At 49.7% G+C, this 16,605-nt stretch overlaps 1 protein-coding gene across 5 annotated transcripts; it reads left to right on the top strand.

Moving 5' to 3' along the window:
* The first annotated feature begins 218 nt into the window (after nt 1–218).
* FOXP3 (forkhead box P3) lies at nt 219–16,521 on the top strand. 5 transcript variants are annotated; one of them, XM_037062484.1, is made up of 14 exons: nt 219–500; nt 656–827; nt 9,161–9,392; nt 9,918–10,022; nt 10,114–10,252; nt 10,630–10,717; nt 10,817–10,921; nt 11,673–11,786; nt 11,964–12,051; nt 12,259–12,339; nt 13,135–13,285; nt 13,952–14,028; nt 15,331–15,432; nt 15,639–16,521. In XM_037062484.1, exons 2-14 carry the CDS (start codon nt 676–678, stop codon nt 15,786–15,788), a joined length of 1,584 nt encoding a protein of 527 aa, XP_036918379.1. In that variant the 5' UTR covers nt 219–500; nt 656–675; the 3' UTR covers nt 15,789–16,521. The 5 variants fall into 5 exon arrangements, with proteins under 5 accessions (XP_036918379.1, XP_036918381.1, XP_036918382.1 ...); XM_037062486.1 differs by having other exon boundaries at nt 429–500; nt 10,156–10,252; XM_037062487.1 differs by lacking the exon at nt 11,673–11,786 and having other exon boundaries at nt 430–500.
* Nucleotides 16,522–16,605: the final 84 nt, after the last annotated feature.

Below are 16,605 nucleotides of genomic sequence, written 5' to 3'. Positions count from 1 at the left end.
GCAGAGAATGAGACCTTGGCTTCTAGAATTGGCCTGGTTAATACTTGCACAGCAGGTGTAAGAAATGTTCAGGCCCAAGTCCACAGGGATCAAAGGGTCATTAACCTTGGGGACATCTCTAAAGTTAGCTTCCCAGGCTCCTTTTTGACAAACACAATCCTCCCCCTTTCTTGCTCCCAACTATAAGCCACATCTGTTAAGCCCCTGCAGTACAAAGGGTCCCTAAAGATCTCAACCTGAGGACCTCATCCCACCTTGGTGTATCCCCTGGATGCCTGGCACTCAGGCCATCTTTGGGTCACAGATGTGTCCCACCAACTCAGAAGCCTCAACCAGTGAAAGTTTTGTTTTGAACTAATGGTAGGGAGGGTTGGGTCTTTTTTTTTAAATTGTCATTGTAGGCTGATTTTTTTAGATCTTTTTTTTTCTATTCACCTTTTTTTTTTTTCTTATCTTCACAAAGCCATACCATCAGGCCCCCTCTGGGCTTTTCCACAAAGGTGAGTCTGAGTTGAGGAAAGAGGCTCTCCTTTTTTTTTTTTTGAGGGCTTGGAAGGTGAGGGGAGGAAAGGAGGTAAAGGGGTGAAGGGGTGGATCTTGGCCACTACATTTGTGCCATGTGAATAAAAAGATGTTTCCAATTTCTCTTTTCCAGGCCTGAAACTGCTCTTGCAGATGGGTTGGAGTGAACAATGGATGACAGAATCCCAGGCCATGCAGGGTACTGGCGAACTGGGGACTGAAAGTTTCAACCACGGCCTGTCAGGAGAAGCCCCTGGACACTGGTTTCCCCTGTTGAGCGTTGGTTGGAGCGGATTCTCACTGAGGTGAGGAAATGCAACCACCAATCCTTGGACAACCTTAAAATTGCACAACCTTCAAGCCCTCCAGAAGAATCTTAGAACCTCCCTGTAATTGCACTGTGGAATTTGAAACCTGAGACTACTGGGCTCAAGGAAACTTGGGAGTTTCAAAGCCCAGGACCAAGGAAGGCAGGGCCTCCACCCTCCAGCTCTGTGATCTGGAACAAGTTTTTTGACTACTTTGTGCATCTTCTCCACCTGTACAATGGCCATGATGACAAGATGGACCTGAACAGGCTTTGGTGAGGATTGAATATGACCATTTCTGAGAAGTGTTCAGCTCTGAGTCTGGCACACTGAGAATTCCAGATAAGTCTCAGCTACAGGGATGGTGGCAGATATTTGGAATCCTAAAACCTTGGAAAATTGGGGGGGGGGGTGGTTAAAGTAGAAAATTGCAGAGGCCGAGGGCCTCGGCAGCGTCAGGCCATGGTGTCCCTGACTAAATGAGAGTTGGGTTCTGTGAGGATGAGTGCTGGGATTAACGGTGGGATCCTGGTCAGGACCTTCCCTGTAGGGTGGCCTCTGGGTCTGAGCTCTTAGGCCCCGAGCTCAGAGAGACTTTACTCCCTGTCCTCACCCAGTGATGCTCAGTGGATTCTGGAAGCCAGTGGTTCTCAGACTCTTTGATTCGGTCAATTGTAGGAGATGGAGAGGACTCCCTGCTTTTTTCTTCATGAAGTAACTTCTATGCCCCTCACCCACTGTGGAAAGATGGGTTGCAAGTGTGTCCAGAGCTCCCCTACTGTGGGCAGTAAGACTGGTAATGATCATATCAATTCCGCCTAAGGGGAAACTGAGGCCTGGAATAGGGCAAAGCCTCTGGAAACCCAGCTTTATTCCATTTCCCTGGTATTTCCCACTCACACATATGGCTTTAGTGCCTCTCTTTTTTTCCCCCAGAGACCCTCAAATATCCTGTCATTCACAGAGTAGTATCTCTGCATGTCTGTGATGACCCTGTGATTTGAGTTCTTTTCCCTTGTTTTTTTCCCTAACTCTACACACTTTTGTTTTAAAAACTGTGGTTTCTCATGAGTCCTGTTATCTCATTGATACCTCTCACCTCTGTGGTGAGGGGAAGAAATCGTATTTTCAGATGAATCTTAAAGGGCAAAGAAAAAAACCAAAATTTCCGTTTAAGTCTCAAAATCATGAAGAGGAGAAACAGAGCAAGAGAGAGAGAGAAAACTATGAGAACCCCCCCCCACCCTGTGATTATCAGTGCACACAGTCATCGAAAAAAAAATTGGATTATTAGAAGAGAGAGGTCTGTGGCTTCCACACCGTGGGTTTTCTTCTCGGTATAAAAGCAAAGTTGTTTTTGATATGTGACAGTTTCCCACAAGCCAGGCTGATCCTTTTCTGTCAGTCCACTTCACCAAGGTGAGTGTCCCCGCTCTCCCCCACCAGATGCAGGTCCAATGGAAGAGATGGCAATGAGGTAGGCACTGGAGGGTCAGGGGTCCTCCAGTATAGTGCAAACGCATGCAGCTACTGTGGTCCTGGTCGGGTAAGGTGTTTTTTTAAATAATAATAGTAATAATAAATGCCAGAAAAATGATAGGTAAAGTACGTAATACTTGGGTGGAGGCAAAGATAAGTAAATTGATATGTTGATAAGTAGGATTTTTTAAAAATTTTTATTTATTTATTATTAGAGAGAGAGAAAAGGAGGGAGAAAGAAAGGGAAGGAAACATTGATGTGTGAGAGAAACATTAATCAGTTGCCTTTCACATGCCCCTAACTGGGGACCTGGCCCGCAACCCAAGCATGTGCCCTGACCGGTAATCAAACTGACAAACCTTTTGGTTTACAGGCCGATGCTCAATCCACCGAGCCACACCACTCAGGGCAAATTTTTTTAAATGTCAACTGCCAATCCTTTTGAATTGCCGTGCTTTAAATAACTCGAAACACTGTCCAGGTATGCCTGGAAATTTCAACTATATCTCTCACCTCTCTTCGTCTCTTCTCTCTCGATATCTCCCATCCCTCTGTCTCTATTTGCCCCGTCTCACTCATTCTGTGTTTTTCTGCTCCTCTTTTTCTCTGTTTGTTTTCCTAGTACTCAGAATCTCCATCCTTCTGTCTTTATCTTCTCTGAGCATTTTCCCTGCCTGTTTCTTCCATCTTGACCACACTCCTTCAGTCTCTTTTCCTCAGCCTTTCTCCCACCATCTCGCTTGCTCTCTTGTCTTGCCTTCCTCTGCCTGCCTTCCTATCCAGCATACAGCACAGAACTTTATACACCATTATTGACACTCAATAATAGTGTGTTGAGTAATGATCATGAGGACACTTTAATTTTATAAGAATGGGCGTCAATTCTGTTTGCTCCGATTGAAGGTGGATTGTGAGCTATCGGGTGAGTCTCAGGATTTAGCTGAACTTTGAACTTGTCCTTGCACTGTATGAAAGAAGACCCTCCTGTGGGACATTTCATACCATTGTCTATCATGGTTTAACTGTGTGGTCCTAGTCTCAGGATCGTGTGTGTGTGTGTGTGTGTGTGTGTGTGTGTGTTCGTCCAGAGTCCATATCCAGGAACAGAACAGGCTGTTCAAGCCTGGAGTGAACTCATCCCTGCAGGCTTAGCAAGTGCTCACTAAGTGTTAGCTGTTAGTATTTTTTTAACGAAATTAGAACCATGCTATCCATTGTCTTTGTTCCTGCTTTATTCAATAAACAAGAGCATTTTTGTAGATCAGAAATTGTTTCAACACATGATTTTTCCTGACTGTCAAAACTGACCTCACATTGGCATGAACCATAATTGGTTACACCAAATGCCTATCTTTGGATATTTGGGTTGTTTCTAGTTTTTACCAAGATCATCCCTGATTAATTCCTTGGATTTCTGGAAATGGAGTTGCTGAGGCAAAGTGTGTGTGCATTTATAAGGTTTCTGACCCTGTCTGCAAATTGTTCTTCCAAAAGGTTGTCCTGTTTTTTATACTTCCTCTACTCATGCTAACCTTGGGTGGGTACTATCATTTTTTAATCCTTTCTTAACATTACAGGTGAGAAAAAATACTACCACATTGTTGAAATTTACATTCTTTGATTACTCATACTATTCATTGACCATTTATGCTTTTGGAGGGTCTGGTGTCCTTAGTCCTAATAAGGTGTTCATCTTTTTCCTTATTGATTTATCACATTTAGAAAGAGTATTTATTTAGAAAGGATATTAACCTCCTATAAGCCATGCATATATATCAAATATTTGCTTTTTCTATTTTTTACAGTGTTTTGTGGTACTTGTGATGTTTTTATATAGTCAAATAGTTTAGTCTTTTCTTCTGTGGTTACTGTCTCTGGTTTTGTGCTTAGAAAGTCCTTTCCCACTTGAAAATGAGATAAATGTTCACACGTGTTGGCTTCTCATCTCTTTTATGGCTTTATTTTTTCCATTTACTGTAGAGATTAAAACTGTCTGGGACAAACCGACAATTACCCCAACCCATCTGTGTGAATTTTAACTAGGTATTTAAATTCTCTGTATCTCCATTTCCTCACACATACTGTGATGGTTATAATAGTGCCTGCCTCAGAGATAGTTGTGAGGATTAAATCTATTAATGATATTAAGTACTTAGCATAGGACCTGAATACAATAAATGCAAGGTCCATGTTAGATACTATTATTTATCTTTTTAATGGATCTAGAATTTATTTTAGTATATATGATGATGCTGACATTTCAAACTGGGCAGGGAGGGGTTACTGGGAAAATGAACTGATTATTCATTCAATAGCTTTATTTTCCCTTAATTATCCCAGAAATGTGGGTTAACCAATTTATCCTACACTGTCCCCCAGTTTGAAATGTCACCTTGATCACAAACTCCAGTTCCTCTAGCCGTGGGTCTGTGTTTGAGCTTTCTATTCTATTCTGTTCCTCAGTGTCTGCTCTTACACCAGAACTACACCACTTCACTGATTGTTGCTTTGCATTACCATACCATACCATACCCAGACCTGGGTGTGGCACCCATCTTGCCATTTGTTACTCCTCATCATTTCAGGCAGCATCAGTTCCTCCAGCCAGAGGCCAGCAATTGTTCTTATTTGGAGCATCTCTCTCTCTCTCTCTCTCTCTCTCTCTCTCTCCATATATATATGGAGAGACATATATATATATATGGAGAGACATATATCTATATATACACACACACTCACACACACACCACACATATACATGCACACACATATGAATGCTATTGGTCCCACACACACACTCTGTCTCTCCTTTTCTCAGTGTCTCTCACTGTCTCTCTCATTCTCTTTGTCTCTTTGTCTATCTCTGTCCCACCTCAGGTCTCTCCCATCTCTCTTTGTATCCCTTTTCTTCTGTCTCTCCCTTCCCTTATATCTGTCTCTTTGTTTCCATCTCTATGTATCTCTATGTATCCCTGTCTCTCAGTCCCCTTGGTAGAGGGGCAGCTGTCGATTCGAAGCCCTATAGACAACTAACAAGTCATCCTGACACAGAGTAGAAGGGCCATGGCACTCACCTACTCCATATTTCTCCCTTTCCCAGTGTAGAAGAGGAAATTGAGGCCCAGAGATGGGTGGGAGGGCCTCCCCCAGGTCCTCACAGAGATACAGAGGCAGAGTTGAGACCCAAGCTTAGATCTTAGGACTCCCAGTGGGGCTCTGGCTCTCTTTCTCTCCCCAGCTGTGGGTCTCAGTTACTTCTCAGCATCTATGACAGGGTAAGGTGACCTGGGCTGCTCCCCAGCTACTGCCATTCCCCATTCTGCCTTCTCACAGGTGGAACCCTCACTGAAGCAAGAGGGTCCATGGCCACAGTATGGGGCTCAGCTTCCCAAGAGCTAGGCTGGGTGGAGTCCTGGGGGCCTGTGGGTCAGGAGGCCTTGTGGGGAAAGGGTGGTGTTACTGGGAGGACATCAGTCAGTGGGTCTGGCTATGGACAGAGTTCAGCCATGTCCCCATAGTTGGCACTAGTTCCTGTGAACCTCCATCCCAGGGCCTTTCCAGAGAGCCTGGTGGTGGGATCTCTACTGGCAAAGACAAGCGCTTTTCCTGCTCCCCACCATGAGACCCTCACCAGAAGTGTGCCAGACTCAATCTCCCCTGTCTTCTCTCCCCATCTCTGGCAGAATGGCTGTGATTCTAGGAACACTATCCCAGAATAGACAGGAAGATGGAGGCCCTGTAGTGCCCATTCATTGATCACTGGCATTTGACTAAGTGTTTCATGTGCATTGACTTTGGTACTGTTATTGTCCCACTTTACATAAGAGCCTGGGGAGAGTTATAGCTGGTTAGTGGCAGAGCCTGGCCCCAGGCTGGGAGGAGTAGAGGGAGTAATTCTACCTTCACAGAACTTAAGAGGGAGGCTGAGGGTAGGTTTACCGCAATTCCAGACCTGGTAGGTGGGAGGCCCAATGAAGTAGTCAGCTTTCTGTCCTTCAGAGAGTTCCAGTGAGTTTGAATACCAGGGATGCTGACCTTCACATACTGAGAAGTTAGCCATATAGGTCCCAGAGAGTCTGTGAGTTTGATATTCTGGGATCCTTTGAATCTAAGAAATGATGTTCTGTGATTCTGAGGTTCTGGCATAGTTCCATTTGAAGACCCTGAGGGTCCCAGTATCTGTGGGATCTGCATGGCACTCCCTAAGCTTCAAATCTTGGGCCTATCCTTGACCAAGAAGGGCCATGTCTACAGGGCCCAGGGCTTGTCATGGTAGCCAGATGGACGTCACTCACCACATCCGCCAGCGCCCACATCACCACACCTGGGCCAAGCCAGCTGCAGGATGGGCCAGCCAATTCTCGGAACGAAACCCGTGGGGTGGGGTGTCTGCCCCTTTGTCTTCCTCCTTGGTGCCGATGAAGCCCAGTGCATCCGGCCGCCATGACGTCAATGGCGGAAAAATGTGGGGAAGTCAGAGGCTCTGACAACAGGGCCCAGATGCAGACCCCGATATGAAAATACAATCTATGTCCCAGAAACATCCTCCATGCGTCTTCTGAGAAATAGTCAGAAAGGGACGCCCCAACAGACAGTGCAGGAAGCTGGCTGCCCAAGCCCAGCCCTCCAGTACCCCACCACTAGACAGACCATATCCATGTCCCCGTTCTGAGAATGTATCTCTGCTTCCCTGAGTTGAGCCATTCCAGATATGTTTGGGTAGGAGATTCCTCATAAGGTCTGGCCAAGTGTCCAGGCAGCTTCAGAAGTGACCACAGGCCATCTCTGTGGACCAAGCCAGAGGAGTGGAAAACATCCACTCACTCACCAAAATTGCTACTAGTTTGCTCCAGCTTCTATAACAAAGTACCACAAACTGAGTGACTTAAACTACAGAAATTTATTGTCTCAGTTCTGGAGGCCTGAAATCCTAGATCAAGGTGATAACAGGGTTGGCTCCTTCTAGGGCTGTGAGGAAGAAAGTATTCATGCCTCCCTCCCAGCTTCTCATGATTTGCTGAGAATTTTTGGCATTCCTTGAATTCTAGAAGCATTACCCTGATCTCTACTTCCATTCATTCGCTCATTCTTTCCCTTGCCTCCTCATGGTCACTGACATTCTCTCAGGCCCTTGTTTTGAGCCTACACAGACCCAGACTCCTATTTCTCACACAGTATAGTTCTAACCCCCAGAGGAGACTAAGAGTTGTATATTTAGATTTTCACCCCCACCTCCCTCAGCACCACAGTTCTGACAACCCCCATGGGCTGATAGCAAAGAAAGGAAGGATCAACTTCTCCCCCAGAACCCTTCTTGTACTCTCTTGGGCTGTTCTCAGCAGCTGTGTGCCCAATGCTGTGCTGTAGGTGGGTCGGGGAGACACATACACACAGCCCCACAGCAGGGTACATGTGCAATATACTCACACACACCCTTTCTGGAGAAAGAAGTGGAGCTCTCGAGTCACCATGAGACTGTGGAATGCTGCACCTAGGTGTCCCCTTCAATAAAATGGAGATTGGATGAGGCATTCCCTTCCAGCTCTCACTTCCTTTCATGCTGGGATTATGAGATTCTGAGAAACTAAGGCCCTACACTTGGGAAGTGTGGGGTTCTGGGGACATTATGGCAGGCTTTCTGCATTGGCCTTGGATAGGGGAAGAGAAGGAAGAGCAGGCATTCCAGGCAAGCCAAACAGCGTAAGCAAAGACTTGAAGGTCATCTGGGGATAAATTCCTGTGAGGGCTGAGTCAAGGAACTTCCATAGGTGCCAGGTCAAGAGAGACAGTCTCTCCTTCTCTCTGGCACCCTCCGTGCCAGTTCTGTGCAGAGCAAAACCCAGAGATGACCAGACCCTCCCTACCCCTGCCTGAACTCTAGACTCCTGTACCCATGTGCTCACTCAGCATTTCCACTCATATGTCTAATGCCAGACTTTTCATGTCCATTCACACCTGGATTATCACCCCTGTACCCAGCTCCCCTCATCTCTGCCATCTCACATCACATCAGCTCTGTCCCTCCAGCTTCTCAGGCTAGTACCCAGAAGTCACCTTGACCTTCTCGCTCTCTTACCCCCAGATCCAAGCTACCAGAAAATTCTCCTGGCTCCACCTTCCAAATATACTCAGAATCCACCCACTCCTCACCATCTTGCTACTGTCCTGGTCTGTGCCACCATCACCATTTACCCGGCCTGTTGCAGTTGTGTCCTCACTAGTTCCCTGCTTCTGTCCTCATCTTCCTAGAGTCTGTCCCTCTCACAGCAGCCACAGGGATCTTTGAGTCCATGCCCCCCTGCCACTCAAGTCCCAAATACTGTCCCAAATTCACTCAAGTCACTGGGGTAAAATAATGCTCCCAGGAGAAAATCACAGACCAGCTCCAGTGGGATCAGCAAAAGTTGTGTAGCCTATGCCAGATACAGGGAGGACCAGAGGGCTAAGGCCTGAAGACAAGCCTCAAGTGATGGGGGAAGGAGCTGAGACCTACCCTTGCTGAGGTCCCACAAACCACCTCAAACCCCCAACCTCTCTCTAAAGGACACATCCTTACCAGGGCTGTACCATCATGTGCAGCTATGTGCTATCCCTATGCAAGACTGCACATGGGGCATGTGTGCAGACACATGCATACCTGTGTTCCCGACAACAATGTGTGTGTGTGTGTGTGAACACATGCATGTGCACGTACACATGACCAGAGCCGAAGTCCAGTTGTGGGACTTTTTGGGACATGTCCCAGCCAATGCTTGCTCTGACCAGAGGGGGTGTCCGCATGGCTCAGGTGGTTCGGTATTTTGCACACCCCTCAGCACATGTATAACTCTTTCCCTCCGTGTCTCCACAGCCTGACCTCGGACACAAACCCAATGCCCAACCCCAAGCCAGCCAAGCCCTTGGCCCCTTCCTTGGTGCTCAGCCCATCCCCAGGAGCCTCACCCAGCTGGAGGGCTACACCCAAGGCCTCAGACCTCCTGGGGACCAAGGGCCCGGGGGCAACCTTCCAGGGCCGGGACCTCCGAGGTGGGACACATGCCTCCTCCTCCTGCTTGAACCCCATGCCACCAACACAGCTGCAGGTGAGACCCAGGGCCCATGATGGAGCAAGCAGGGTGGAGTACCTGGGCTTACAGGTGCCGACCTTTTCTTTGGCACTGGGCGGGGGGCCCAGCCGGAGCACAGGAAGTGGTTTTCTGGGTCTCAGGCAAGTCTGTGACTTATGCAGATGTCACAGGGCCAAGAAAGTCCCCACTTAGCAGGTCTCAGATATTCAAGGCTCTCCCCAAACTCCCAATCCCTTTCTTCAGGAGAGGAAATCCTATCATGGTCCCATAGGCATGGCCATGTGTCCCCATCCCCATGTGACAGAGGAAAGGGCTGGGGCCCAAAGAGGTGGGATGACAGAGTTGAGGCCAGCTCTGCCACTTATTAGTTTGTTGATCTTGAGAAAGTCACTCAGTTTCCCTGAGCCTGAGTTTCTACATAGGTATAAAGGAGATGGTCATAGTACCTACCATGGGGGCTTGTGGTGAGGAGCATATGAATTTGACATGTAGAACAGTGAGGATGCAGATGGCATCACTCTTGCCTGCCTTCTCCCCCAGCTACCCTCGGTGCCCCTCGTCATGGTGGCACCCTCTGGAGCACGGCTGGGTCCCTCACCCCACTTGCAAGCACTCCTCCAGGACAGGCCACACTTCATGCACCAGGTATCGACCTTGACTGGGCAGGGGTGTGAGGGAGCTGGTGGGGGAATTGGGGAGGGAGCTAGGCTGGACAACAGCCCATATGTGCCCCTAGCTCTCAACAGTGGATGCCCATACCCGGACCCCCATGCTGCAGGTGCACCCACTGGACAGCCCAGCTATGATCAGCCTCCCGCCACCCACAGCTGCCACTGGGATCTTCTCTCTCAAGGCCCGACCAGGCCTGCCACCTGGTAATACTACACCCCACAGCTCCACAGAATCCTAGAGCCCCCAAGTCCTTGAATGTGAGCAGTGTAGGCTGCTGAACCATGGCCCTCAGGTGTCAGATGTCAGGTTTTATCATCTTGGAAACTCCAACCTCCAAAAAATGTCAGGCTCAGAACCTGAAAGATGCATAACGTCAAAATCACGGAACCACAGATCTCTGCAGAGTTAGTGAAAAGGTCAGCTCTTACGAATGGCAGCCTTTGAGCTGTTCCGCCAGAAACCTTGGATGTTAGGAACACCAGAGGCTTAGGAGGGTGGGTAGCTCAAAAGAAGAGGCTTTGTGGGCCAAGTTCCAGAACCCAGCCCATAGTCTACAGAAGTCCCCGGTCCCTACCCACAGGGATCAATGTGGCCAGCCTGGAGTGGGTGTCCAGGGAACCAGCCCTGCTCTGCACCTTCCCAAGCCCCAGTGCACCCAGGAAAGACAGGTCAGTGTGCAGGGTTGGGAGGGACCCTTGCCTTGCCATTCCTTGACACCCACTGTCCTGACACCCTGACACCTGCCCTGACACCCTCTGTCCCCCCAGTACCCTTTCAACCATGCCCCAGGGCTCCTACTCGCTGCTGGCAAATGGCGTGTGCAAGTGGCCCGGATGTGAGAAGGTCTTCGAGGAGCCAGAGGATTTCCTCAAGTGAGTGGCCCAGGCCCATTCCAGTTCAGGGGAGTCCCCAGTTTGTGGAAGGAGGTCTCAGCTCAGGCCTCATCCTGATAAGTAGCAAGATAAAAGACGCTGAACGTGAGAATTCAAATCCAGGCTCTGTCACTCACTACCAGTAAGACCTTGGGCAAGTTACTTAGTTTCTCTGGGACTTGGCTTTCTCATCTGTACATGGGGCATAATAGTGTGTACTATTATTTACTTCCATTTTTTAAAGATTTTATTTATTTATTTCTAGAAAGAGGGGAAGGGAAGGAGAAAGAGGGTTAGAGAAACATTAATGTGTGGTTGCCTCTCACATGGCCCCCACTGGGGACCTGGCCTACAACCGAGGCATGTGCCCTGACTGGGAATCGAACCAGTGACCCTTTGGTTCGCAGCCCGTGCTCAATCCACTGAGCTACACCAGCCAGGTATTTCCTTCCATTTTACAGACAAAGAAATGGAGGCCAAAGAGGTTAAGTGTCTTGATCAAGATCACCCACTTCCTAAGTAACAGAGCAGGGATTTAAACACAGCCTCCAGAATATGCACTAACTGTTTTGCCCTGCAACCCCTCATGCCAACACACCAGCCTGATTTTGTCAATCCCCAAAGTCCCAGCTCCTCAAAATAGCTGTTGCTGCTTCTCTTTAGCTTCATAACACAAAAATACAACACACATACACACACCTTCTCCGATCCTACCCACCTATCAATGGCAATCTGTCCTCTTCACCACCAGGCCTGCCCTCTACCTGGAATGCCTTTCCTGCTCTCACCTCCCTGGCTGCTCCCAGCTTGCCACTCTTCCAACATCCTCTCCAACACCCTGGCCAGGCTCAAGTGGCAAGCTCAGGTCTGGCACAAAGGAAATGCCAAGTAGCATGTGTTGAAGGAATGAGGGGTGTGAGAGGAAGACTGAGGTAGGGGGGTTGGGAGGCTGAGACACCTCCCAGAGGGTCTGAGCCCTTCCCACTCAGAACATTGAGCCAACAGGCCAGGCCCACCTTCATGGAATCTTCTCCCTCCCTAGGCACTGCCAGGCAGACCATCTCCTGGATGAGAAGGGCAGGGCACAGTGTCTCCTCCAGAAAGAGGTGGTGCAGTCTCTGGAGAAGCAGGTGACATGGAACACAGGGTAATGGTGGGGAGGGTGGGGTGGGCACACCTTATGTCCACCCTGTACCCGAAGCCAAGCTCACTGAGGTTGGGGCTGGCATGAAGAAAGGAAGTGGAAAAGGCACTCCCAGGGAAGACCATAGCCTGTGCAAAGAGGTGGTGGAAAAAGGTCAGGTTGAGACCTCACAGGTTTGTGCCTGTCCTCACAGCTGGTAGTGGAGAAGGAGAAGCTGGGTGCTATGCAGGCCCACCTGGCTGGGAAGATGGCCCTGACCAAGGCTCCATCTGTGGTAAGCCACCCCAGGCTTGATGTTGGCACAGACTACTGGGGAAAGGGGGTAGGGAAGAGGCCCTGCAGGGTACAGGGAACCTATCCTTACACCCAAGCCCTGGAATCCCTGGACCCCTGTTCCCAGCTCCAAACATGCCCAGACTTGAGAATCTATCCCCTTCCCCTTACAAACCCTCTAACCCTAACCTCTTAAGACATCATAATCTTGTTTTCCAAACAAAAACAAATAGCTAGACACTTACTGAATACAGACCGTGTGTCAGTGGCAGGACTGTCAATATAACTTGCTGGGCCCAGAGCAAAATGAAAATGCAGGGCTCAAATTTCAATATGGCAACTGCAGAGCATGAAACAAAGTGCAGAGCCCTGTGTGGCTGTACAGGTAACATGCCCACGAGGGGTCCCTGGGTGACAGGCACTGCTTCTGATCACTTTGCTGGTGTGAACTTATTCAGTCCTCATGATGCCACTGTAACGCGGGCATTGCTGTCATCCCCAACTCACAGATGAGGTTAAATTGAGGCCAGGCACATTTAAGTGACTCCCCCAAGGTTGGGTAGTAGAGGGGCTCGATTCAACCCCAGCCTGTGGCCCCAGCATTGGTGAGCCACACACACTAGTGTCCACACCACACTGTGAAAAATATGGCTCATGCTGCTTTGTGGGAATACACATCAGACTGGAGTTCAGAAGAGGGCGCCCTTGCTTTTTTAAAAAACCCTTAATTATTTAAAATGTAAGCGGAAAGTTTCAGCCTCTGGGTCACCAGCCTCTCCCTCCCCACCCTCCCCAGGTGTCATCTGACAAGGGCTCCTGCTGTGCTGTAGCTACTGGCACCCCGGGCACCAGCATTCCGGCCTGGCCCAGCCCCCAGGAGGGCCCCAGTGGCCTGTTTGCTGTGCGGAGGCACCTCTGGGGCAGCCATGGACACAGCACATTCCCAGGTAAGGATGCTCTGTACCCTGCATGGTGTCACTGAACCCCTAATCCCCAGGCTGGCATGAAATTGGGGTGGGGGATCTCCACCCTGCTCTTCCCCACCACCACTACCTGGCCTTTGGAAAAACACATCTGCTTGGAAAAGTTTCCTCTCGGGGTTTCCGTAGCCTGCAAGCTCCCATTATGGTCTCAGATGTGTGGCCCTGTCTCCCCCTGGGGATTGGGGCTTGCACACTCTCCTGGGGGTTGGGGCTTCAGCTATTCCATTTGGTCATCAGATGCGAGGGAACTACCTATATAATTTCTAGGGATCTCGCTCTCCCCTCAGCCAAGGGAAAGTGGGGCAATTCACCCGAGTTCACCAATCCCCTACTACACAAAAGGCCTGGGTGGTGGGTTTAACAGGGATCAGGACACTCAAGTAGTATGCTGGTTCTGCCACCAAACCAGTTACATCCTTTTGGTGTGCAAGTTACTTCCCTCCTTTTAAGCCTCATAGAAAATAAGCCCCATTTTGGTGGGAGTGGTACAGAGAGTAAGTGATACAAGTAATGTCAGGTGCTCAGCAAACAGTATTTGTGATCATGGAAAGAGTGGAGGGTATGAGAGAGCGGGGTGGGGGGGGGAGGCGGGGGTTAGATGGAGCCTGACTCTTCTCTTCCCTTGGACAGAGTTCTTCCATAACATGGACTACTTCAAGTTCCACAACATGCGGCCCCCATTCACCTACGCCACCCTCATCCGCTGGGTAAGCAGGCGGCTCAGGCCAAGGAGAAAGAAGAGAAAGAGGGGGCGGGGACCGGCCTCCCAAAGTCCCAGCCTCCCTCTAAGCACCCCCAGGGAGGATTCCTGCATGAAGAAACGCATGCCTCAGATGTGGAGCCCTATGCTGGCTTCACCCCAGACCTGCTCTTAAACCTGAACCTAAACCATCATCCAGTCCAGGGCAAGCCAAATTCGGGCCCTAAACCCATTCCTTTCCACCTCAACTCTATACCTATATTGCCTTCCTGACCTATAAAATCCCCCCCCCCAAACTAACCTGATCTCTGCCCCTTGCCCTGAACCTTTTCCAGGTATTGCTCTAATATCTTCCCCAGCCCCAATATGTCAACACATCCCCCAGCTGGACCCCATCCCTAACCTCTTCATTGTAACACCTATCTGACCCGTAACCTCACCCCATCCCAACCCCTTCATCTGAATCTCCCCAGTGCCTTCCCAGAACCTTCACCAAAGCCCACCTGGACCTTCATCCTAGGCCCACACCTAATGCCAATTCTGAATCTTAACCTAACTCCTATGCAATGCTGCACAGTCCTCTACCCAGACCCATCCTGACTCCTGACCTCATTGAAGTTGTAATCACTGCCCCTTAACTTAACCCCACTCCTAGATCCAAACAGATCAAATTCCCTGACTCTTAGTCTCACTTCACAACTAACCCAGCCCTGCCCCTTAACAACTACACACAACTAACCTCAATTTCACCACAACTACCTTCATTCTTGACCCTGAACCTAACCACATCCCTGGCCTATAAAATAACTAAATAACTAGGCTTATCTCAGACTCCTAACCTAATGCCACACATCATCCTGTCACATGCCCTTCAAATAGCCCTAGTCCACCCCAACCTGAATCTAACCAACCCCTTCCCTGACTTTTAGCTCTGCCTGGCCCTTTACCCCTTCCAAATCCTTAACTCGACCCCATTCCTGGCCTTTAACCTTCCAAAACCTTGAAATCTCACCCCTCAGAGAACCCCCACTCCAACTCCATCCCAGACCTTTAACCTAACTCCAGCCCTAACCCTGAGCTAGGTCCTGCTCCAACCTCAGCCCTGATCCCTTATGTAACCCCATCCCAGCCAATTTTACCCCACTTTTAACCTTGTGTCTAATCCATTGCCCCTATACCATCACGCTCCCTCCCTTCTTCTGTCCCCACAACTCTACCCCATGTCAGATGGCCCAGGGTAGGCCCCTGTCCCTCTCAGCCCAAATTTAGAGGAGCATCTCCCCTTACTGCCACACACCCTAACTTCTAGGCCATACTGGAGGCTCCTGAGAAGCAGCGGACACTCAATGAGATCTATCACTGGTTTACACGCATGTTTGCCTTCTTCAGAAATCACCCTGCCACCTGGAAGGTTAGTGCCTCTGCAAGTGGCAGGGCTGGAATAGCCTCAGGTGCCACCACAGTGCTGGGCCAAGCTGGGAAGGCCTCGGGCTGGGCTTGCAAATGTGATGGGAAGGGGCAAGATGTTGGTTTCTGGTGGGGACTGCTGCCCTCAGAGGATGACTGCCCACCCACTCCTCCTACCCGCTTCCTGACTGGCTGGTCCTCCTTCCACAGAATGCCATCCGCCACAACCTGAGCCTGCACAAGTGTTTTGTGCGAGTGGAGAGTGAAAAGGGGGCTGTGTGGACTGTGGATGAGTTTGAGTTCCGCAAGAAGAGGAGCCAGAGGCCCAGCAGGTGTTCCAATCCCATTCCTGGTCCCTGACCTCAAAACCAAGGAAAGAAGGAAGGACAGGGCCAAAATGCGGGGCAAAAGTGGCCAGGGGCAGGGTTAACAGGACTTGGACGTGCCCACAGGGACCAAGAAATATGTGTGCTCACTTGCCTGCCTGGGACCCAACTACCCAGATGACTACCCCCCTGGATCTTATGCTGTGCACCAAGGCTGCTCAGAGGGGCCCCAGCCCTGCAAACCCACCCCTGACTCCACTCCCGCCCCTGCAACAGGCTCTCCAGGCAAACAAAATCTTCACAATCAACCACACACACATCTTCCCTCAGTCATTCACAGACAACCTTGGGCTGGAAAAAACACAGGTGCTCACAATACTGTCCATTAGACTCCTTACAAATTCTCAAATACAACGAGCCTGTCAGTACACTTCAAATCTGCACAGTTACACAGACAGTCACACCCAAGTAGTCTTGTCAACCCGCATACCCCAAAGCATACAACCACAGCCAGCCTTCGAGCCCTTTGGTGTACTGTTACATGAGGTGTGTCTCGACACCCACACAGAAGCAGCTTAGTGCCTTTAGGGTCTCAGGTTCTAGAAAGCCACAGGGACACATACTGCTCACACAGGGTCTCACACAGCTCCTGACACATAAGCTTGGTCACACAGCCCATTAAAACTCACCTGCACACCATACTCACACAGGCACATCCACACAGAGCCCCAGCGGGTTTCTTGAGTCCCATGCAGACACACAGCCACATACACTGACTTGCCAAAATGTACCCTGTGTCTCACCCACCACCCACCCCTGCCCCGCCCTGAGCCCTGTGCCCCCATCCATGC

The sequence above is a fragment of the Sturnira hondurensis genome, unplaced genomic scaffold, assembly GCF_014824575.4.
Source record: "Sturnira hondurensis isolate 20B ecotype Veracruz unplaced genomic scaffold, ASM1482457v3 Scaffold0013994, whole genome shotgun sequence".
NCBI lineage: Eukaryota > Metazoa > Chordata > Mammalia > Chiroptera > Phyllostomidae > Sturnira > Sturnira hondurensis.
This window is presented reverse-complemented; position numbering and strand designations above follow the sequence as displayed.